This window comes from Eretmochelys imbricata, chromosome 8 (genome assembly GCF_965152235.1).
Source record: "Eretmochelys imbricata isolate rEreImb1 chromosome 8, rEreImb1.hap1, whole genome shotgun sequence".
NCBI lineage: Eukaryota > Metazoa > Chordata > Testudines > Cheloniidae > Eretmochelys > Eretmochelys imbricata.
In genome coordinates, this window is record NC_135579.1 from 104,468,337 (window position 1) to 104,493,128 (window position 24,792).

The 24,792-nt window shown below is 43.6% G+C and overlaps 1 protein-coding gene across 5 annotated transcripts; it reads left to right on the forward strand.

Annotated features, from left to right (window-relative positions):
• The first annotated feature begins 193 nt into the window (after positions 1-193).
• IPP (intracisternal A particle-promoted polypeptide) lies at positions 194-24,452 on the forward strand. Of its 5 annotated transcripts, XR_013346945.1 has the most exons (10): positions 194-269; positions 3,564-3,907; positions 5,191-5,622; positions 6,641-6,796; positions 8,415-8,582; positions 12,770-12,907; positions 14,840-14,962; positions 19,016-19,236; positions 20,158-20,532; positions 22,083-24,452. XR_013346945.1 is itself a non-coding variant. In XM_077825254.1 (9 exons), exons 2-9 carry the CDS (start codon positions 3,616-3,618, stop codon positions 20,380-20,382), a joined length of 1,755 nt encoding a protein of 584 aa, XP_077681380.1. In that variant the 5' UTR covers positions 194-269; positions 3,564-3,615; the 3' UTR covers positions 20,383-24,452. The 5 variants fall into 5 exon arrangements, 4 of the variants coding, with proteins under 4 accessions (XP_077681380.1, XP_077681382.1, XP_077681381.1 ...); XM_077825254.1 differs by having other exon boundaries at positions 20,158-24,452; XM_077825256.1 differs by lacking the exon at positions 22,083-24,452 and having other exon boundaries at positions 19,016-19,220; positions 20,158-20,325.
• The last annotated feature ends 340 nt before the right edge of the window (positions 24,453-24,792 follow it).

The window sequence follows — 24,792 nt, forward strand, 5'->3', positions numbered from 1 at the left end:
GCTCGCGCCGTGCTACTGAGCATGCCCAGTAGCAGCGAGCGGCGGGGGTGGGGCAGAAAATTATAACGTCACACCGCTCACGGCAAGAAGCGCGCCTGCGCCTCACCGACTGTCTCTTGGGTTGCGCACGCGCGGTTCTACCCTGGCGCCTGGGGGGCGCTCCCCCCTCACGTGATCATTGCGCCTCGTCGGGCCTCCGCTTTGCAACGCGCAGAGGCTGCTGGGAGGCCGGAAGGCGCTGCCGCGGCGCCCCGCTGAGCGGGAAAAAGGTGAGAGAGGATCGGTAGTGCCTCCCCCTCCCCCGACCCTCAGCCCCTGAGCGCCCCCACCGGGTCTCCTGCGCCGCTCCCTCGGGCCCTCAGCCCCTGAGCGCCCCCCCCGGTTCTCCTGCGCCGCCCCCCCCCGGGCCCTCAGCCCCTGATCGCCCCCCCCCCGGGCCCTCAGCCCCTGAGCGCCCCCCCCCCGGGCCCTCAGCCCCTGAGCGCCCCTCCCAGGCTCCCCTGCGCCGCCCCCCGGGCCCTCAGCCCCTGAGCGCCCCCCCCCGGTTCTCCTGCGCCGCCCCCCCCGGGCCCTCAGCCCCTGAGCACCCCTCCCAGGCTCCCCTGCGCCGCCCCCCGGGTCCTGAGCGCCCCCCCCCGGTTCTCCTGCGCCATCCCCCCCCCCCGGACTCTCAGCCCCTGAGCGCCCCCCCGGACCTCTGCACTTCTTCTCATCACCTAGCCTCCCTCCCCTGCAGCCCCTGTGCCGCCCCCGGGACTCCCAACCCCTGCGCTGCCCCCGTCACCGAGCCTTCCTCCCCCCCACCCCGAGCCTCCCTTCCCTGCGCTCCCCCGCCTCCTGCCCCCAGGCCCCTGCGCTGCCCCCCGCCGCTGTGCTTCGCTCCCGGCTGCTCCCAGCCCCCGTGCCACGGCCTGGCCCCTCCCCTTCCCGTGCTCTCTCTCGCACTCCAGCCTCAGTGCGGCCCCTCCACAGCCCCTGTCCATCCCCGATGGACCCTTGCACGTTCATGCACGCGCGTCCCAGAGAAACGGACTGCAGCTGCCATCAGCTCGGTGGCACCCTGTGGGCATGATATCCCCCCCCCCCCCCCAGAAGGGCCATAGCAGAGATGGCGGATCTTTCCAGTGAGATCCAGATGGGGCGTGGCATGCAATGGCCTTTCATATCGGTGGGGTCACCCCTCACTGGAGATGGGAAGAAAGGTAAGCAGCAGGATACGGACCCTGGACTTCAGGAAAGTAGACTTCAGGAAAGTAGGTCTAACATGAAGGGGAAAGGAGTCCAGGAGAGCTGGCTGTATTTCAAGGAATCCCTGTTGAGGTTACAGGGACAAACCATCCCGATGAGTCGAAAGAATAGTAAATATGGCAGGCGACCAGCTTGGCTTAATGGTGAAATCCTAGCGGATCTTAAACATAAAAAAGAAGCTTACAAGAAGTGGAAGGTTGGACATATGACCAGGGAAGAGTATAAAAATATTGCTCGGGCATGTAGGAATGATATCAGGAGGGCCAAATCGCACCTGGAGCTGCAGCTAGCAAGAGATGTCAAGAGTAACAAGAAGGGTTTCTTCAGGTATGTTGGCAACAAGAAGAAAGCCAGGGAAAGTGTGGGCCCCTTACTGAATGAGGGAGGCAACCTAGTGACAGAGGATGTGGAAAAAGCTAATGTACTCAATGCTTTTTTTGCCTCTGTCTTCACTAACAAGGTCAGCTCCCAGACTACTGCGCTGGGCATCACAAAATGGGGAAGAGATAGAGGTGGTTAGGGACTATTTAGAAAAGCTGGACGTGCACAAGTCCATGGGGCCAGACGAGTTGCATCCGAGAGCGCTGAAGGAATTGGCGGCTGTGATTGCAGAGCCATTGGCCATTATCTTTGAAAACTCGTGGCGAACGGGGGAAGTCCCGGATGACTGGAAAAAGGCTAATGTAGTGCCAATCTTTAAAAATGGGAAGAAGGAGGATCCTGGGAACTACAGGCCAGTCAGCCTCACCTCAGTCCCTGGAAAAATCATGGAGCAGATCCTCAAAGAATCAATCCTGAAGCACTTGCATGAGAGGAAAGTGATCAGGAACAGTCAGCATGGATTCACCAAGGGAAGGTCATGCCTGACTAATCTAATCACCTTTTATGATGAGGTTACTGGTTCTGTGGATGAAGGGAAAGCAGTGGATGTATTGTTTCTTGACTTTAGCAAAGCTTTTGACACGGTCTCCCACAGTATTCTTGTCAGCAAGTTAAGGAAGTATGGGCTGGATGAATGCACTACAAGGTGGGTAGAAAGCTGGCTAGATTGTCGGGCTCAACGGGTAGTGATCAATGGGTCCATGTCTAGTTGGCAGCCGGTGTCAAGTGGAGTGCCTCAGGGGTCGGTCCTGGGGCCGGTTTTGTTCAATATCTTCATAAATGATCTGGAGGATGGTGTAGATTGCACTCTCAGCAAATTTGCGGATGATACTAAACTGGGAGGAGTGGTAGATACGCTGGAGGGGAGGGATAGGATACAGAAGGACCTAGACAAATTGGAGGATTGGGCCAAAAGAAATCTGATGAGGTTCAATAAGGATAAGTGCAGGGTCCTGCACTTAGGATGGAAGAATCCAATGCACCGCTACAGACTAGGGGCCGAATGGCTAGGCAGCAGTTCTGCGGAAAAGGACCTAGGGGTGACAGTGGATGAGAAGCTGGATATGAGTCAACAGTGTGCCCTTCTTGCCAAGAAGGCCAATGGCATTTTGGGATGTATAAGTAGGGGCATAGCGAGCAGATCGAGGGACGTGATCGTTCCCCTCTATTCGACATTGGTGAGGCCTCATCTGGAGTACTGTGTCCAGTTTTGGGCCCCACACTACAAGAAGGATGTGGATAAATTGGAGAGAGTCCAGCGAAGGGCAACAAAAATGATTAGGGGTCTAGAACACATGACTTATGAGGAGAGGCTGAGGGAGCTGGGATTGTTTAGTCTGCAGAAGAGAAGAATGAGGGCGGATTTGATAGCTGCTTTCAACTACCTGAAAGGGGGTTCCAAAGAGGATGGCTCTAGACTGTTCTCAATGGTAGCAGATGACAGAACGAGGAGTAATGGTCTCAAGTTGCAGTGGGGGAGGTTTAGATTGGATATTAGGAAAAACTTTTTCACTATGAGGGTGGTGAAACACTGGAATGCGTTACCTAGGGAGATGGTAGAATCTCCTTCCTTAGAGGTTTTTAAGGTCAGGCTTGACAAAGCCCTGGCTGGGATGATTTAACTGGGAATTGGTCCTGCTTTGAGCAGGGGGTTGGACTAGATGACCTTCTGGGGTCCCTTCCAACCCTGATATTCTATGGGTGGATGTGACCAGTTATAGTTCTTTACACAGGTGTGTCCCTTGGACTGGTGGCAAGTTTCCATTGTGACCCTCTGTTGGGCAAAGTTTTGTGTGCTCCATGCTCAGCACTTTTCTTTCTGGCTGCTGCATTCTTCAAGTTCCCTTAATTCATCAAAAAAACCCTTACTGTAATAATGGGGATTGTTGACTCCACTAGATGAACCTGCCCAAGTTATTAATTCTCTTTCCTAGGCACTTGGAGACTGACAATGGACAACAGCCTTTGGCCTTCTCTGTGATCATCATGGCTTGTGTGGCTTGTCCCAGGGTAGGCGACAGCCCATTCTCCTCAGACATGCATGCCCGTTTCATCCTCGCCCAGATGAACAAGATGAGATGTGGGCATAATTTCTGTGATGTGCAGCTCCAGGTTGGTGAAGAAGCATTTAAGGTCCATCGCCTGGTCTTGGCTGCAAGCAGCCCTTACTTTGCTGCTCTGTTCACAGGAGGGATGAAAGAATCTTCAAAGGATGTGGTACGGATCCTAGGAGTAGAGGCTGGCATCTTTCAGATGCTCCTGGATTTTATTTACACAGGTATGTTTACGTTCGTTTGCTATTCTGAATGAAAAGTGGAATGTTCACTTCATATACCTTGTGCTATGACCATTATTGATTGGCTCAAACCCTAAATGTTGCTGCTGACCTGTGCAGTTTACAGTACAGTGCTGAAAGTCCCATTCCTTAGCACATTTAAAACTAGGCTGGACTAAACATTTGTAAAAGTACAATAGGAATCAGTCCTGTACTGGCATGGAGAGGAACTAAAAGGTCTCTATCTCTGCATTCTAAGATTCTGTTCTGCAGTAATACAGTGCATGTACAGCGAGGAGAAATTCAGTACTGTGTGTTTGTCTCTATAAATGTTTGGATACATACAAACATACACATACTGTATGCATGTGCCGGTATATATCTCTACACATGTAGTTGGCTGGTATTCATTATCATGTTGGCCCTTTCCACCAATGATGCTGGCCTTGACTGTCAGTTTGACTACTTCTCCCGCAACTTTACACTTTTTCTTCCCTAAGACTCCTTAGAGTTGGAACCACCTTCGCGAGCTGATCTGTAAGGCGACCATCCTTTCTCTACCTTTGCTCTGATGCCTTCAAATCAGATAACCATTAGGACAAGGTTGAGTGGCATTCAGTGGTAGCTGATATCTATTTATTTATATCTATCTATTTATATCTATCTATCTATCAATTTTAAAAAAAAAAAATTCGGAATCCTTAAGTCACTCATGTAGGTAGACAAGTTTAGATAGCAATAATCTAAGTAAGAATTTTTCTAATTCTTTCTCCCTCCTACTATTTCTTAACTTTAAGCACATGTATATTCCTGTTGAAATCAAGTTGAAGTAGATCCTTTGCAGGATCAAGGCCTAAAAGAAAGGGAGCAAGAAGGGAATATTTTATGTGTTTTGCTGATGCAGAAATTTTATATGCATCTATAAACATAGCATAAATAGGTCATAGTTATTTAATTATGCTGTGGTCTTCGCTAGATGAGTCACTGGAATAACCATGCAGCAGAAAATCAACAAGACTTTGTCTGTGATTCACAGGAGTTCTGGGTTATCCCTCATGTTTGTATTTACCAGTTTTAATGTAAGTATGCGACTACCAGATAAATTCCTTTTCAGATACATGTAAACATTTTACTGCATTACTGAGCTGACAGTAATTTTGCAAAGCAAATGAACATTTAGTTCAAAATGTCTAACTCAAATGGAAAAGACTAAGGCTTAGCACTGTTTAGGCTATTATAATATCTGAAATGTGGCCTGTTTGTCACATGTTGTCCTCTGCATACAGGAGTAGTGAATGTTGGCGAGAGTAATGTTCAGGAGCTGATAGTAGCAGCAGACATGCTCCAGCTGACTGAAGTTGTGGACCTTTGCTGTGAGTTTCTGAAGGGACAGATTGACCCATTGAACTGCATTGGACTCTTCCAGTTCTCTGAGCAAATTGCCTGCCATGACCTACAGGAGTTCACAGAGAATTACATCCATGCTCACTTTCTGGAAGTTCAGAGTGGTGAGGAGTTCCTGGCGCTAACAAAGGAGCAGCTTATTAAGATCTTGCGAAGTGAAGAGCTTACTATAGAGGATGAGTACCAAGTTTTCACAGCTGCAATGCAGTGGATTTTGAAGGATCTGGGAAAAAGAAAGAAACATGTGGTAGAAGTGCTGGATCCAGTTCGATTCCCTCTGTTACCATCCCAGAGACTCTTAAAATACATAGAAGGTAACAGAGAGAGAGAGAAAAATTAAGATGTTTGTTTGGATGGAGTATTTGTCCTTGGTAAAGGATCACGGGGTTTTGTTTTTTCCCATTAAAAATGTAACAACTGACTATTATACTAAAGAAGCTGAGTTGTTTAACCCCTCCTAGGGGAATTCTATGCCACTGCGCAATGCAGAATTTTGCAGAAATGAATGTTGTGCATGCAGAATGTCCTTTCCCCCACATAAATTGGCTGCTGTGCTGTTAGCCACCATTAGGGGCCACTGGACCCAACTGATACATAGAAAACACTGCTGGGGGACAGGGAGGGAGCGCTGCAGGGCTCCTGGCAGCTGCAGTTCCCAGCATGCCCTAACGGAACGGGAGGGCAGCACACAGGAAACTCTGTGCAAGCCTGGAGAAGAGCCTCTGGCTGTTTCTTCTTCTGGATCCCTGGCTCTGGGCGGGAGGGGCGGGTGTTTGGGCAAGGGGTGGCCACATGGCTGGGCTTTAGGGTGTATGTGCAGGGGGCATGGGTATCTGGGCCACGGGGGCCCACAACTGGGCTGGGGTGGAGGTGGGGAAAGGGGACAGAGAAACAGGAACTGGGTTGTCATAGGAGTTTCTTTAACTCTCTACTCCTGGGGGAATTTTTGTGTGTGTTTGTACTGTTGCAAATATACTTGCTGACAAGTATTTTGAAATAAATTACCAAAATAATTGAAACTGGTTTGATTATGTAGTGTTATTTTGACAAATAAAATTTGCAGAATTTTAAAATGTACACAGAATTTTAACTTTTTGGTGCAGAATGCCCCCAGGAGTATTTAATATATATTCACATTTTGATTTTAAAACTAAGCCTTTGTGAAACTTTGGACCAGAATTTTCAAAATCTGCCGAAATCTGTCTTGGTTTGTCATATGAGAAGCAGAGAGAGGAGATGATGATGATAGTTGACATATATTTTTCCCCTGGGCTGGTCAATTACTGGTGTTGTGACTTTTTTTTTCTTTTCTTTTAATTTTTCTTTTCCAAGGAGTTTCAGATTTCAGCCTTCGGGTGGCTCTGCAAACCCTGTTGAAAGAATATTGTGAAGTCTGTAAATCTCCCAAAGAGAACAAAGTCAGCAATTTTCTGCAAGCATCTAAGGCTCGTCCCCGGAGGAAAGCCAGGAAGTACCTTTATGCAGTAGGTTAGAATCTGGTTGCTTTAACCTTTTTAGAAAAGTGACTTGATATTTCACATTGCATTAAAATGTTTTAAATTCTTTGTCAAAAGGTAGCTGCCAAAATAGTGTTGTGTATCTAATACAGTGATTCTGTTGCTGGACTACAATTGTGAATAATGTGTTTATTAGTAAATAACTGGAGCACAGTACAAAATACAAATACATTCATATTTCATCTTTCCTGAATGCAGTATCATAGTCTGGAGTAGTCTTTCAGGAATCACTTGTCTCAGGTACAGACCAATAATGCAACCTGTTATGTGCACTGTTCACAAGTGGAACATGCGTATAAAGCTTGCTTCCTAAGGGTGTTGTGTTTCTTCCCCTTTTAAAATAAGCACTTTTGTATCAGTCTGGAGATCTTTGTAAATTAATAGGTCTTTTATGAATGATGGATATAATTAAAGAATGGTTTCAGAGTAGCAGCCATGTTAGTCTGTATTCGCAAAAAGAAAAGGAGTATTTGTGGCACCTTAGAGACTAACCAATTTATTTGAGCATAAACTTTCGTGAGTTACAGCATCCAATTAAGTGAGCTGTAGCTCACGAAAGCTTATGCTCAAATAAATTGGTTAGTCTCTAAGGTGCCACAATTACTCCTTTTCTTTTTATAATCAAAGAATACTCATGCCTTTTGCATATGGGGTTATACTCAAATTTTTTAGTTCCACCGTTCATTTGATATGTTTACCTCTGAAATGAAGTTTGTGCAGAAGCACTTATTGCGAATAATGGAGGTGACTGTTCCATGAGTTGGTGTATTAAGAATTGCAAAATTATCATGAGATTAAGGTCATAGGTCAGATAACACTACTTTGCCCTTCTCGAGCACCTTTCGGTCAGGTGCCTCAAAGTGCTTTGCAAACATATATTGAATTAAGCCTCCCAGTGGTCTTCTGAAGTTGGTACCATCATCTTCGTTTTTCATATGAAAAACCTGAGCCTGAGATGAATTGATTTGCCCAAGATCACACAAACCATCTGTGGCAGAGCCCAGCATAAAAACCTTATCTCCTCCTAAGGCTCAGTACTATCCTAGCATTATGCCTTAACCACAAAATCATCTTCCTTCCTTCATCAGATACTTAGTAAATCTAGGATAAAATTTCCATTGATACACAGTAAGGTGCTTCAGCTTCTAATACCCTGGAAGGTGTTTTGTATCCAGCTGTTATAGCAAATGTTCAGACTCCCCAAATAGATAAGATTATCAGTTGATCTCAAAGCGCTTTACAGAGGAGCTCAGCATCATCATCCCATTTTACAGATGGGGAAACAGAGGCACAGGGAGGGAAAGTGACTTGCCCCACGTCACCCCAGGAGGCCAAGAATAGAACCCAGGTCTCCTGAGTCCCAATCCAGTGCTCTCTGCACTAGACCACGCTGCCTCCTATGTTTAAGTCTGATACATGAGCATTGGCCATAGGCATGACTGCACTGAAGAAAGATGTTAGTCACTCTATAATACCTTTTGCTATTATTCTGGCTTTTTGTAGCACTTGAACCATTGCATTAGAATTGGCTGGGACCTTGCTGAGCGAGAGCTGCTAACTTACGCATGTACTTTCTATCTGTTGCCTAGGTGGATATACTCGACTGCAGGGGGGACGCTGGAGTGACAGCAGAGCCCTCAGTTGTGTGGAGCGTTTTGACACCTTCAGTCACTACTGGACCACTGTGTCTTCACTTCACCAGGCTCGCAGCGGTCTGGGCGTGGCAGTGGTGGGAGGAATGGTTTATGCTATTGGAGGTGAAGGATGAAAGGAATATGTTACTTTGCGTCCCTATAACGAGATGATGCTGGGGTGTTGCCCATTGTAAAGTCCCTGGGGACTGTAATTTTAGTAGAACAATAGAAATGTAGGACTAGAACCTACATGAGGTAATCCAATCTAGGACCACATGAGGTGATCCAGTCCAGCTGCATGTGCTGAGGCAGAACCTGGTATACCTAGACAATTCCTGATAGGTGTTTATTCAGCCTGCTCTTAAAAACCTCCAGTGATGGGGATTCCACAACCTCCCTTGGATGCCTGTTCCAGAATTTATAGTTGAAAATTTTTCCTAATGGCTAACCTAAATCTCTCTTGCTGCTGATTTAAACCCATTACCTCTTGTCCTACCTTTAGTGAACATGGAGAAAAATTGATCCCTGTCTTTATATCAGCCCTTAATATATTTGACAGGACACCCCTTTGTTTTCTTTTCTCAAGATTAAATATACCCACTTTTTTTAAACCTTTCTTCATAGATTGGGGGTTTTCTAAAGCTTTTAATTTTTTTGTCATTCTTCTCTAGACTCTCTCCAGTTTATCAACTTCTTTCCTAAAGTGTAGTACCCAGAATTGAACAGAGTACTCCAGCTGAGGCTTCATTAGTGCTGAGTAGAGAGGGGATAATTACCTCTGTCTCTTACATGTGACGTTCCTGTTTAAAATACCCCAGAATAATGTTAGCCATTTTTGCAATGGCATCACCTTGACTCATGTTCAATTTGTGGACCACTATAGCCCCTGCAGATTCTTTTCAGCAGTACTACCACCTAGCCACTTGTTCCCTATTTTGTAATTGTGCACTTGATTTTTCCTTTCCAAAGTATAGTACTTTGCACTTGTTTTTATTGAATTTCATATTGTGAACTGAGATCAATTCTCTAATCTGTCAAGGTTGTTTTGAATTCTAATCCTGTACTCTATCGGGCTTGCAACCTCTCCCAGCTTGGTGTCTTCCACAAATTTTGTAAGGATCCTTTCCACTCCGTTATCCATGTCATTAATGAAAATATTGCTAGACCCAGAACTGGCTGTATGGGACCCCACTAGATAGGTCCTCCCAGTTAGACAGTGAACTGTTGATAACTACTCTTTGAGTATGGTCTTTCAACCAGTTGTGCACCCATTTTGTAGTAATTTTCATTTAAATCACATTTTCCTAGTTTGTTTATGACAATGTCATGGGCTTTCTTAAATCAAGAAATATCATGTCTACTGCTTCCCTTCTATCCACCAGGCCGGTAACCCTGTCAAAGAAGGAAATTGGGTTTGTTTTGTTCTTGGCAAACCCATGCTGGCTACTAGTTATAAACCTGTTATCCCCCACGTGCTTACAAACTGATTGTTTAATAATTTGTTCCAGTATTTTTCCAGGTATTAGAGTTAGGCTGCCTGGTCTGTAATTCCCCAGGTCCTCTTTGTTCCCCCTTTTTAAAGAGAGGTGCTATGTTTGCCCTTCTCAGTCCTCTGAGGCCTCACCCATCATCCATGAGTTGTCAGAGATAATTGTTAATGGTTCCGCGGTTGCTTCAGCTAGTTCCTTAAATACCCTAGGAAGAATTTCATCAGGCCCTGCCAACTTGAATACATCTAACATAGGTAAATATTGTTTTAAACTGGTCTTTTCCTGCTTTGGCTTGTGTTCTTTCCTCCTTATTGCTAATTGTGCTGAGTATCTTGTCACCATTAAGCTTTTTAGTGAAGACTGAAGCACACTAGGCATTAAACACCTCAGCCTTCTTTATGTCATCCATTATTAGCTGTCCTTCTCTGCTATATAATGGACCTACACTTGAATTTTTCTCATTTTTCTTTTTTCTTAAAAGAACAAATAGAAATTTACTGAAAGCTTGCCTTTCATTAGAGTTAGTGTCTTCTATTATTGGGACTTGTTTGCTGAATGTATTGAATATATTTCAGGAGCATCTTGCATTGTGATGGTGCTTCCTTAAACATATGTCAAATTTGTACTTTATAATTATTATACTTCTGAATAGGGCAGTGTAGGATTTTTGTTCTTGTTACCATACTATCAGTGTTAAGGGAACATTGATATAGGGAGAGTCTCATATTCTGACAAATTGGTTAAACTATGGCTTAGTCATGAATACCTGAGTGAAATGTGCATTAACTTGTGTATTAACTGGAAAAATATCTCCTGCAGACCAAGGTCAGAAATGGCTTTGTCTTTTAAGTGTGTGTTTGTGCTCTTTGGGACCAAGTTACTACTCTGTATATAGATGTTATTGCTGGTGCTCCAAATTAATAGTATCAGAGAGTCCTTAGCAGTTTTGATGTATTTTCCATTCTTCCAAAAGGTGGCACTAGATCATAAGGATTTCCATACTGCTGGGTCAGACCAATGGTCCACCTACCCCAGTATCCTGTCTCTGACAGGGGCCAGTGCCAGAGGCCTCAGAGAATGAACAGAACAGGGAAATTTCAAGTCATCCATCCCCTGTTGTCCACTCCCAGCTTCTGGCAGTTGCAGGTTTAGAAACACCTGGAGCATGGAGTTATGTCCTTAACCATCTTGGCTAATAATTACTGATAGACCTATCCTCCTTAAACTTATCTAATTCTTTTTTGTACCCTGTTATACTTTTTGGCATTCACAACATCCCCTGGCAATGAGTTCCATAGGTTGACTGTGCATTGTGTGAAGAAGTATTTCCTTTGTTTGTTTTTAAACCTGCTGCCTATGAATTTCATCGGGTGACCCCTGGTTCTTGTGTTATGTGAAGGGGTAACTAACACTTCACTTTCTCCACACCAGTCACGATTTTGTGGATCTCTATCGTATCCCCCCTTAGTCTTCTTTTTTCTAAGATGAACAGTCCCAGTCTTCTTAATCTCTCCTCATATGGAAGCTTCTCCATACTCCTAATCATTTTTGTCGCCCTTCTCTGTACTTTTCCAATTTCACTATTCAAGGTGTAGGTGTACCATGGATTTACATAGTGGCTTTATGATATTCTCTATTTTATTATGTATCCCTTTCCGAATAGGCCTGACATTCAGTCAACCTTTTTGACTACTGCTTCACATGGAGCAGACGTTCTTCAGGGAACTATCCAGGATGACTCCAAGATCTCTTTCTTGAGTGGTAACAGCTAGTTTAGACCCCATCATTTTATATGTGTAGTTGGGATTATGTTTTCCAGTGTGCATTACTTTGCGCTTACCAACATTGAATTTCATCTGCCATTTTGTTAAATCAGTTACCCAATTTATTCAGATCCCTTTGTAACTCTTCGCAGTCTGCTCTGGACTTAACTATCTTCAGTAATTTTGTATCATCTGCAAATTTTGCTGCTTTTTCACCCCCTTTTCCAGATCATTTATGAATATGTTGAAGTGCACTAGTCCCAGTACAGATCCTTGGAGGACCCTGCTATTTACCTCTCTCGAATGGGGAAACCATTTATTCCTACCCTTTGTTTCCTGTCTTTTAACCAGTTAGTGATTCATGAGAGGATTTCCCTGTTATTCCTTGGGACCAAATGGCACATTTAATAAAATTGTCAGCTTAAGTTACACCTCCGTATAATATAAACTCCATTACAAAACCGGAGTTTCCTGTTCTCAGCTGGAGGTGTCCAGGATATGGGAAAGTTAGCTCAGTCTGTCTAAAATGAACGTAGTGTGTACATGTAGTAAAAGGAAACAAAAGATATACTATAATGTTAAATGCTATAGTCCTTAAAAAAACAAAACAAAACTGTGTGTTCATACCTGTGTTAATAATAGCACTGTAGAGTTAAATATTTCATGCAGAAGCACAGTGCTGTAGTGTTTGACTCACAGCTGTTTTGGGAAACCATTGCTGAAAACCATTTTCAGCGCTAATTCAGTTTTGTGGTGTAGACAAGTTTTTTTTGTTGCTTTTTCACTTTGGCAAGATGAGAGAAATGGTTTCAATTCAGATACTATACGTGACGGGCTGTTCCTGTATATCTGAATTGCAGAATATTCTAACTCACTAGTTCTCAACCTACATACAGCTGCGGCCCATGTGGCCCTGAGGATATCCTATAGGTAGCATAGATAGTGTGTATGCGGCCCACATAACACACACAGATCCGCATATGCGGCCCACAATGGTAAATAGGTTGAGAATCACTGTTCCTTCTAATCTATTTGTTTCTGCCTTTTTTCTACCAAGGAGAGAAGGATTCAATGATCTTTGACTGTACTGAATGCTACGATCCTATTATTAAGCAGTGGACAACTGTGGCCTCCATGAACCAGCCTCGGTGCGGACTTGGAGTGTGTGCATGTTATGGTGCTATCTATGCTTTGGGTAACTATACAGTTTCCTTTCAGTAAAGCTGGTTTTAAAGCCATTAGTTCTTCGGATCAAATCAGTTTGCGGAGTTTAAATATTAACATTAAAATCCTATAATACTGAGAGTTAAAAATTAGTGGTTATTTGTAACTTGCAGCTGACAGGTGTTTTTGTGAGTGCTCATAGGGGAGGTGCCATCAATTCCAAGCGAAGCATCTTAGCCAACCGATGGAATAGCACGTACTCTCAGAATGACTCCATAATACCCAGACCAAAATATGTGTATGCAAATTAATCTGTTTTTTTTGTTTTTGTTTTTTTTAAAAGCATTCCAAAACACCTTGTCAGACTTCCTACTTCTATAGTACCTTTATCTCAGAATTTGTGCTTTATTGGACATTAAGCCTCACAGCCCTCTGTGGTGGATGGATGGGAAAACTGAGGTAAAGAGTGGTTAAGAGACTTGTCCAACAAGTTCAGTTGCAGAGCTGAGACAAGAACTGAGAAGTCCATGTGCTCTTAACAGCCAGGCTCACTCCTAAATTGTTGTAAGAACCTAAAATACATATTTCTCAAAAGCTTTCAGCTAAATAGACCTTCACTATCACATCAGCCTAATAAAATATATCTTCTTTTAAAATAAGGAACTACCAACATATGTGACTTGCAAAAACAAGTTGCTTCACAATCTTGTGAGCACCTGTCTGATGTTATCTTTCCCTGAGTCTCATCATAGATCTTATCTGTGCTGCAATCCTACAATCGATAGCACACAAGCGTATTACTGTGCCTGCTTGAAGCCCTATTGAAGTAATCAGGATTCTGTGTAGGTGCAGCAGTCCTCCTGTACACAGTCTATTGCAGGATAAGGGCCCTAGAGTGTAAGCTTCTTTGAACAGGGGCTGTGTGGTTATCCTCTCTGTAAAACACAACACTCATCTCTGGTGCTACTTAATATTTGCATATAACAAAAGTAAATATCCAGTACTTGTAATCTTCCACCCACCTTACTGAGCAGAACTCCAAAAGAATCTTATTTCAGTAACTGGCCAAAGTTACAAGATTCTCCCAAGAATCTTACAAGATTCTCCCATATCACTTAAGAGCTTAATGTAACATTTCCCTGTAAAAATAGACTGTTATACAAAGAAATGTGGGAGGAAATGGTAAGGGGAAAGCAGATCCTTAATTATGCTTTATTTGGGCTTTTAATTGTTTAAACAATAAGCAAAAGGAAAATCTGACATAGGCTGCTATGCATGTGTCAAAAGTAATTCATAACTGTGTGCATGTCATCCATATCACTGTCTTCTAAATATTGCTTCACAGATTAGGTGTTTGAAAGATTTTAAAAACCAAACACTGAAGTGTAACAAAAATCTAATATGCTAGTATTGTATACCACTGGGAAAGTAAAAGATATTTGGAGTGAAAGTTATGGGAACATTTTAGTTGCTAGAACAAAACAGTCCAATATTTTATCAAGTCTAGTATCCTGTCTCCAAAAGTGGCCAATTCTAGATGTTTCATATATACCATAGTGTCCATAATTAATCAGTACTAATAACATGGAGGAAATTGTTTTCCCTAGGTGGTGATCTCCTCCTGCCCTGAAACATAAGACTTGCTAGCTTTATAATTGTTTTCTCTATTCTACACGTGCTTTTGTTGAATCATACTAAGGTATTTCCTTCCATAATTATCTTTGGTAGTGCTATTTGGACTCTGAGTCTGTCTTGCATTTAATTGGTTATTTAAACCAGGTGGTTTTGTCATATATTGTAAGTATTCATATTTCCCTTGTATACAAACATGCAGCCTATTGAACCTGACCTATAAGTCACTGATACAAGGACATATCCACTTCTATAGATATTAAAAAAAAAAACAAAAAAAAAGACCTACTTCTGTGTCATCAAACTTTACCTGCATGTTTCCTTTTTGCAGGAGGCTGGGTTGGAGCAGAAATCGGCAACACAATTGAAAGATTTGACCCTGAATTAAATAGCTGGGAGCTAGTGGGCAGTATGGCTGTGCCCCGCTACTATTTTGGGTGTTGTGAAATGCAAGGTGAGTGGTTTTTGGTTATGGCTTTCCCACATGAATAATAACCAATAGTTCAGAGGGTAGTTGTACTGTATAAGGAATCTGAAGCTTTACATTTCAATCAGGGATTCCTACCTGTGTCTGCCTTGCAACTTTGTAAAACATCTTGAGCTCTGTGGTGCTTTCAGCTCTGTGAGTCTATCAGTGGTTCTCCTCCTTTCCGCCATTTCCCCTTTTCTGATACATTGTTTTATTTCTGTGGAGCTTGAACCTAAAGGTCTCCACTCATCTAACAAAAATATAAACCCAAGATTTAATAAACCAGCTTGGAAAATTTTGCCCTGCCCTATCACTCACCCTTGAAAATAGTTTTCCTGTGGTTGTGAACATGAAGTCCAGCTAGTATTGACCATCTCAAAAGACAAAGGTCCAGAGACGTTACCTTGTATGAATGTTTTTAATAAGTATTTTCACTCAGGCCTCACAAGTGGTCACCTGCCTTTCCTCAGCTAACTTAGGGTATATCTACAGTGCAGTAAAACACATGTGGTTGGCTTGTCTCAGCTGACTCAGACTGAAGGGTTATAACTGAGAGCCCTCCCCACCAAGTGTCCCATCTCCAGCTATTGGGGATTTTAGCAGCAGGCAGTCGCTAATGGGCCACACGCTATTGTCATACTGTCTCCTCCATAAACTTATCAAGCTCATTCTTGAAGCTAGTTGGGGTTTTTTCCCCCCACTACTCCTCTGGGGAGGCTGCTCCAGAACTTCACTCCTCCGATGGTTAGAAACCTTCACCTAATTTCAAGCCTAAACTTGTTGATGGCCAGTTTATAATGTATGTGTTCTGAGGTCCACATTGATGCTTAACTTAAATAACTCCTTTCCCTCCCTGGTATCTATCCCTCTGATATATTAATACAGAGTAATCATCTCTCCCCTCAGTCTTCTATTGGTTAGGGCACGTCCACACTTGCCATTTAAACCGCAAAAAGTCCCTTTTTTGCACAAAAGCCCTGGGCCCGTCTACACTTGCCAATGACTTTTTGCAGTGAAACTCAGAAGTTCCACGGCAAAAAGAGAGCCACCCCCACAAGAGGCGTACGGCTCTTACCGGGGACGCTTTTGTGCCGATGCGCAAGTGAAGACAAGTTCTTCCTCTTTACACAACTTTTAGCCTCCAGAGGATATCCCACAGTGCCTAGGTGACCACTCTAGCCAGCAGCTCTGCTGCTTTGCTGCCAGGTAAACCGACACGTCCACTCCTCCCCCTGTAAAGGCCCGGGAACTTTGAAACTCCCTTTCCTGTTTTCTTGGCAAGTGCTCGCTTATCTGGCCAGGTGACAATGCCTGTTCCACAGAGCAGACCATCCCCTGCTTGGAGCAATGCTGAGCTACTGGAGCTGATCAGTCTTCGGGGAGAAGAGGCTGTGCAGGGACCCAGGATGCCCCGGGGTCACACACACCACTTCCCACAAGATCCATTGTCAAACTGGAGAGCGTTGCACTGTGGGATAGCTGCCCTAGAGCGCTGCTCTCATCTGTGATGGAAGTGCTGCTAATGTAAACACTCTCTGATGCCTGAGGAATTGAGTCACAAACCAGCGCTTTTCTTTCACTGGTTCCCTATCACCGGTGAAACTTACAGTGCAAAAACTCTGCAAGTGTAGACATACCTTTAGACTGAACAAACCAAGCTCTTTGAGTCTGTTCTCATAAGATAGGTTTTCCTTTCCTCAGATCATCCAAGTAGCCCTTCTCTGCACCTGTTCCACTTTGAATTCATCTTTCTTAAACATGGAAGACCAGAATTGCACACAGCATTCCAGATGAGGTCTCACCAGTGCCCTGTATAACGGTACTCACACGTCCCTGTCTCTACTGGAAATACATCACCTGATGCACCCCAGGACCGCATTAGCCTTTTCACAGCTGCATCATACTGATGGCTCATAGTCCTCCTGTGATCAACCATACCCCGAGCTCTTTCTCCTCCACTGTCGATTCCAATTGATAAGTCCCCGGCTTATAGCAAAAATTCTTGTTGTTAGTCCCTAAATGCATGACCGTGCACTATTAAATATCATCCCATTTCTTATTACTCCAGTTTACATGGTCATCCAGATCTTGTATGTCCCAGTCCTCCTTGGTATTGGCAATACCTAACAACTTTGTGTCATCTGCAGATTTTATTAGCACACTCCTATTCTTTGTTCCACACTCAGTAATAAAAATGTTAAAGAAAGTTGGTCCCAAGACTGATCCCTGAGGAATTCCACTAGTAACCTTCCTCTACCCTGAGAGTTCACCTTTCAGTATGACCTGTTGTTGTCTTCCCTGTAACCAGTTCCTTATCCACCTTTCAGTTCTCATATTAATGCCCATCTTCTCCAATTTAATTAATAATTTCTCATGTGGAACTGTATCAAATGCTTTACTGACATCCCGGTAAATTAGATCTACTGCATTTCCTTTGTCTGAAAAACCAGTTATCTTCTCAAAGAAAGATATTAGTAACGTTGTTACTACCTCTTGAACAGAACAATTGAAACAATTGTAGAAAAATCAACAATTACTTTCTGTCATTTAGGCTACTTACTTTTTGCACTTCACCAAGCTTGGAACAGATCATTTAACTTTAAGAAACATTCTAACAGCCTTTCCTTAATCACCTGCAAATCGGTCTGTTTATAAACAAAATTCTGACTCCCTGCCTCAGGGGCGCAAACTGGGAGCAGCACCTCTCCTGTCTCCTCTGCAGAACTCATTGCATTGCACACTCAGGGTGCCTGCCCCTGAAGCTTGCAGTTTTGGAGGGGGGCAACGCTCTCCCTTGTCCCCACCCCACCCCAAGCTCAACCTGTGAACGTCTAGCCTGCAAAAAATCCCAACAAACCATTTCAGCGAGTCTCGGAGCCTAGGTTAACTACCTCAGGCTTGCAGTTTGGGGCTTACAGCAGTGTAGCCTTTGGGCTCAGGCTGGAGCCTGGGCTTGGAAACCTGGAGAGGAGGGAGGGGTCTCGGAGCCTGGGCTCCAACCTGGGCCTAAATTTCTACACTGCTGTTTGGTGGAGGATGTGATTGCAGAGCCATTGGCCATTATCTTTGAAAACTCATGGAGATCGGGGGAGGTCCCGGACGACTGGAAAAAGGCTAATGTAGTGCCCATCTTTAAAAAAGGGAAGAAGGAGTATCTTGGGAACTACAGGCCAGTCAGCCTCACCTCAGTCCCTGGAAAAATCATGGAGCAGGTCCTCAAGGAATCAATTCTGAAGCACTTAGAGGAAAGGAAAGTGATCAGGAACAGTCAGCATGGATTCACCAAGGGCAAGTCATGCCTGACTAATCTAATTGCCTTCTGTGACGAGATAACTGGCTGTGTGGATGAAGGGAAAGCAGTGGACGTGTTGTTCCTTGACTTTAGCAAAGCTTTTAACACGGTCTCCCACAGTATTCTTGCCAGCAAGTTAAAGAAGTATGGGCTGGATGAATGGACTAAAAGGTGGATAGAAAGCTGGCTAGATGGTCGGTCTCCACGGGTAGTGATCAATGGCTCCATGTCTAGTTGGCACCCGGTATCAAGTGGAGTGCCCCAAGGGTTGGTCCTGGGGCTGGCTTTGTTCAATATCTTCATTAATGATCTGGTGGATGGTGTGGACTGCACCCTCAGCAAGTTTGCAGGTGACACTAAACTGGGAGAAGAGGTAGATATGCTGGAAGGTTCTTGTTAACTCCTGGAAATGTGCTGGAAATGGCCCAACTTGATTATTACTTCAAAAGGTTTTCTCTCCCCCCACCCCACTCTCCTGCTGGTAATAGCTCATCTTCAGTGATCACTCTCCTTGCAACGTATATTTTTTTTCATGGTCTGTGTGTATATATAAAATCTCCTCACGGTACTTTCCACTTTATGCATCCGATGAAGTGAGCTGTAGCTCACGAAAGCTTATGCTCAAATAAATTGGTTAGTCTCTAAGGTGCCACAAGTACTCCTTTTCTTCTTACAATTAAACTTCTGTTCTGTGATGCCTGCTCTGCCTAAGCATAGATTTAATTGGAAAAACCCTGTCTCTCCAGGTTTAATTTACATCGTCGGGGGCATCAGCAGTGAAGGAGTCGAGCTACGTTCTGTTGAAGTCTACGATCCGATATCCAAACGCTGGTCTACACTTCCTCCAATGGGCACCCGAAGGGCGTACCTTGGCATAGCTGCCCTCAATGATTGCATCTATTCTGTTGGAGGATGGAATGAGACACAAGATGCACTTCCTACTGTAGAGAGGTATTCCTTCGAAGAGGTACAGTAGAGTGCCTAGGAATCTTGCAGCAGACTACAGCTTCATTTATTAGGACGTATAAAGATGCTAATACATGCTGCCTATTCCCCGATAACTTTTTTTACTCTTCATAGTGGTAGATTATATTGTTACCTTAGCTGTTATGAACCTGGTGAGAACAAAACTCAAGTTTATGAGATGAACATTTTAAAACAAGCTCCATTTCCTGTTTGCTCCCAGACAGTAATCTGGAAACTACAATTCAGGGGTCTTTGAGGTGGCGTCTGTATACTTGCTGATCTTTGAGTATATCTATCTAATCTTAATCGTGTGGTGTTTGGGAAGCATGTGTTTGTTGTTCTGGGTAATTGGAAGCTAACCAACACACTAACAATAAACAGAAGGATTGTAGCTACTAAATACTCTGGGGAATGTGGAAGAGCAGTTCTGCTATAGGTTGTTCAATATATTACTCCAGATACTAGACAGGTTTATTAGATACCACGGAATTTACCATAAAACCAGCTCTGAAGTGACGCTGTTATTGCTTTTCCCTCCGAATCCGTGCCAAACCAGTATCCCAAAATGGTGTTAGAAATCACAGTGCTGTCTGTAGGTTCTGACTTAAGTTCTGGTTCCTGTGGTTCTGTAGGTTCCTGTGGCACTTTTTCATAAGGGTAGTGTTGACAGTCCTGGTGGTTTTTACATTTTGCCTTCCTACAGTCCCTTTAATTTGCAGTGGGGATGTAGTTTTCTTCACTTCTTGGGGGACTTCAGACATTTCAATAAACTTAGAGTTATTCTCCTGGGAAGTGGTGGAGGAGGGGTACTTATGCCTAATGGACTTAATTATAGCACAGCTATTTTCTGATTATTTAAAAAACAAAATTGTGTGTGAATGTGTATGTAAACATTTAAAAAAAATTTTTCTCCCTTTATTAGGAGAAATGGGTTGAGGTTGCACCGATGAAGATACCCAGAGCTGGTGTGTGTGTTGTGGCTGTGAATGGACTTCTTTATGCCTCGGGAGGCCGAGCTTCTAGTCATGATTTCGCTGCCCCAGTGACCTCGGACTCTGTTGAAGTTTATAACCCTCATATGGACACATGGACTGAAATATCAAACATGATCACCAGCCGCTGTGAAGGAGGTGTGGCTGTGTTATGAAATAGATCTTCAAAGAACTCGAGGAAGATTAGCAGGGGGGAAGGATGAGCATCTGGCTTTCTACAGACAATGAGGTTTCATGCTTCTTTGGCCAGGATCCTCTTCCCCTACATGGCTCTCATGTGGAGTTGCTAGGGGAGCAGACCTCAGGTAGGTTTAAAGGGCTTTTTCTGAGCAAAAGAGAATGAATTTGCCCCTAAAATGACAACTGGCCAATCCAAAGTCTGTTTCGTGAAGTACCATCTGTTGAGAGGAGAAATGCTTTTCATGACTAGATTAAGCTAATTGAATGTGAAACAACTGGGGACTATTTGGCAAATTGGACCTCATCTGAGAGATTATTTTTCCTGTGTGCTGGGAGGACTTGAAACTCCTCCGTGTTCCCATGATGGAACAAAGCTAGTATCATTAGCAGGACTGAAAACCTAGAGGGTGATTCCTTTACTTCAGATAAAGCCCTAGCTGTGTAAAGAGCAGCTTGGCTGTTTCCTTAGCAGTAGGAGTTGTGTTTTGCTGGCAGCGAATGTGCCAGGTGAGGCTGGTTTTAAAAAAAAATTTATAGTTCCAGTTACAGCCTCATCCCACTTGAGGTTCTCTTCAGCTTCTGGACAAGCACCCTGGAAATTAACTGGAGGTGAATTGTCCTTTGTCCCCCAATAGGCTTTCTGGATAAAGGATCTGGTGATAAGTGGCTGACTCCACTGCTTCTCTTCCTGTAAAGCTCAACATAATTTTGTTGTTCATGCTATTATCATGCTAGTGTCCTGTTTCCCTGTGGGTGGCAGGTGCTCCTATCCACCCAAGTGTGGACTTGCCCTTCCCTACTTTTCCAAGAAGTGACACCAATGACTCAAATGTTTAATCTGTGTGCTGGTCATAGGATTTCTACTGAGCTTTTCAGTTGGGAATGTCATCACCTCTTCTTATAATGCCCACTCTTCCTTCTGCCTTCACTCTTCCTTTTTCTGGAAGGGATTACCCTGTGCACATGTACACACATACAGGGACTGTCAGGTAGTGGGATAGACACCCTTCTGCAGGATGCTGCTGTTCTTTCCCACTTCAAAAGGTGACACCTCTAGCTTGCACCCTGCCTTTTCCAGGTTGAAGTAGACAGAAATTGTAACAAATTGGCTGTGTTCTGTTTCAAAGTGATGCTACTATTGTTTGGTCATTTTGCCATTGTCTTAAAGGTCCTATATTTAGCGTGAGAGCACTTATTGGGAAAATATTAATTTTTTTAGCAATCGTGACACCATTTCCAGTTTTTTAATCTTCCTGTCTTAAACAAAAAACACACCTGGTACTTGAAGCTTCTGTTTGCACCCTATTACTGCATTGTCTTGGCTGGGATTGAATAAGTCACCTGGGACTTAGATACAAGTCACAAATGAGATTGTCCAACACAGCACAATCAGAGAATCTTCTAGAACACAAACCAGCATGGGAAGTGTAATGCAATGGGAAGCCTTCATTGTGTAGACAGAGGGGGCACCCACTTTCCAGATCAAGGATGTTACCTGCACAGTACGAAGTTGTCTGGGTGGGGAAGCCTCCAGTTTGTGTAGTAGCTACTCTGAAAACTGAGAATTTACATATTCAAGGACAAAAATGTTAATTGCACCTGCTGACCTTTGCTATATAACAGAGAGCTTGCTTCTTTGATCCTTTAATTAAACTCCTATATGCTTTTGCTTCAGGAAGGACTTCTAATGGCTGGGAAGCTAGCCCCTATTTCTCATACTCTTAATTTGAGCCAGGTGAGTTTGCTTTTAAATTGCTGTATACTTCTCATAACTAGCTACAGGTCATGAGTGTATACCTAAGTAATGGTGGAACTGTGTGATTTTTACAGAGTGCTTTTTTTAGTAATGATGGCGAGTGGCATTGCTGTTATCTGTAACAAAAATGAGTTCTGTTTTTCTTGTTGAAACTTTGTGTTTTAACTTCTGACAAACATTGAGATAAACAGCTTTAAACCAGGCCAACAAAGACTGTTTTTAAGCTACAAAGAAATGTGCTTCTGAAATAAAATATTTATTGTATTTTCTTACTCCTGGTGAGATCCTTTGATTAAAGGGTCTTTGGGAAATGGGGGCTAATTGGATAGCTAACCTGTCCTGCATGCAGCCTCCTGACTGAAAAGAGCTGAAGAGGGAAATGTTTTTTACAATCAAGCATCTGAAGATTCCCATGCTTCCTACATTTGGACCCTATAAGATTTCAGTTGGGTCCTGCAGGCTTACTTTATTGTGATCTCTCCTGTCAGCTCCTTCTCTCCCTCACCCTGGAATCATGGATGCATTTCTGTTGTACCATGAAATAGTCCCTTTGACCAGTGCTCATTCCTTTCATCTGTTGGTTGAAGGTTGTGGGTTTGCAATCTGCCACCACCACATACCTAGTCTTGCCCATGAGAGGTGGGACAGCTTCTACAACTGGCCTCATACCAGACTGTGCTGCCATGGATCTCTTGTTTATGTTTATCACGCAGCCGTGTTGAATAAGAAGGAGTGAAAGAGTGAACTTTGCTTTTCTTTTAAAAATTCCATTTTACTTCCTCTACACCCAAACACCACATCGCTATTTCCAGGGTCTGATGTTAAAGGTGCAAAAGTTTAACAAAACCTCCTTTGAAAATCCTAGCGGTTAAGGGACGTAGCAAGTGTTACGCAAATCAGTGCTATGTAAAGGGAGATGGCTGCGTTCTTTAAGATCTGCAGACTTTGTAGGATGTCATGTTTCTGGCAGTGTACGTGGCTCACGAATCTTGAAGAGGGAGCCATGCTCATTTCATCTCTGTAGTAGATAAGGCTCGTTCCTTTTCTGCAGGAACAAGGAAATTGGTGGCTACAAGTAGAGGTTGTAGGGAGGTAATTCTGTTTAAAATGCAATCTTACCGCACATCATTCCTAAACTCCCATCTTGGTTGGGATCTAATAGTTGGTAAAACCTTTGTAGCTTACCTTTTAACTATCCATTTACTGCAGACTTTTCACTATCAAGCATTTATACCTACTGCTAGCTGGATTTCTACTGATGGAACATGTGCTTAGGCTACAACTGAAAGTCCATTAAGTTTATATTACACAGCCATCACCCACTTAAAATTTTCTGCCTTAGTTGGCTATAGCAGGAATGAGGGGCATTAGAAGATTATGGTGGAGAAGCTTGCACTATACTTCTCTAGCACATTTAATACTTAGCCCATTGTGAAGTGTCTACAGTTTACAAATGTACTGAGTGGCCCAAAAAAAACTTAACCCATCCACTGTGTAGTTGCTCAGTCCCTGCTAGGGAACTACAACTAGATTTCTGCTTGGGTTGCCTACTGTGAGCCGTGCCAGCTGGCAGGAGGCACACCATTCCATAACTCACATCAAACATGACCCACATGGCCCCTACACACTGTTGTCGTCATAATCTGTATCTAAAAGGTGTTATGTAAGGTGGTTTATGCAAACCGGTAACACACACTCATTAATTTTATTGCGTGATGTATGTGTAGGTGGTGTATGAAGAATCAGAGATGTGTGCTGGAAATATATTCTTAAACAGTGTTTTGCAAGCAGTGCACAAGCCCAGTCTGTCCTAGACAAAGGAATGTTGTTTCACCTGTTTTCCTGTCTCAAATTAAGCCAGGCAATACCTGAAAGGACAAAGAAAAGTATATCTACATATATGGTAAACCAAGCCTAAATGGGGGAAGACCACTTAATGATCACAATAAGGGATGGAGCCTACGTGCTCAGGAAGCCTTCCTGGCTCTTGAAACAAAGAAAATTAGATTTTGGGAAATATAAGCCAAAGCAGAAAGCCATTTTGGTAACCATCACAAAGGGGGAGCCGTGCCTTTTCAGTGCATGAAAAGTGGATCCTCTGCGCCCGAAAACAAAGAGTAGCTGGAACTGACTATAAGTGAGAAATCTTTAGAGTGTAACTTGTTGAAATTGAGTTTTAGCCACTAGAACGCATGTTTTGATTTTTACTTGTAACCATCTCTCTTCTGTTCTTTAACTGTTAAATCTCTGTTCTTTGTTAGTTTTGCAATAAAATGAGTAAGTTAATTATCTCAGTGCTGTGTATTGAACTGAAGTCCTCAGCAAAATTAACAGGCTTGTGTGTGCTCTGTCTCTTTGGAGGCAGTAAATTTAACGTATGTGAGTATCCAGTGAGCGGGACTGGCTGCTGCAGGGAAGGTGGTTTTGGGGAGTCTCAGAACAGGAGGAGCTCTTAGTGTCACCCTGCAAGATGCCAGCGTGAGGGCTTTGTGGTGTGAGGGCACTGTGATGCACAGCCTGGAAGCAACCATAGTTACAGGGAAGGCGCTGACAGAACCCCTTACTGGTCAAGGTGAACCCCCATAACATCACACCTACTGATAGCGGCTAGTAGTAGTTCATAATGTTC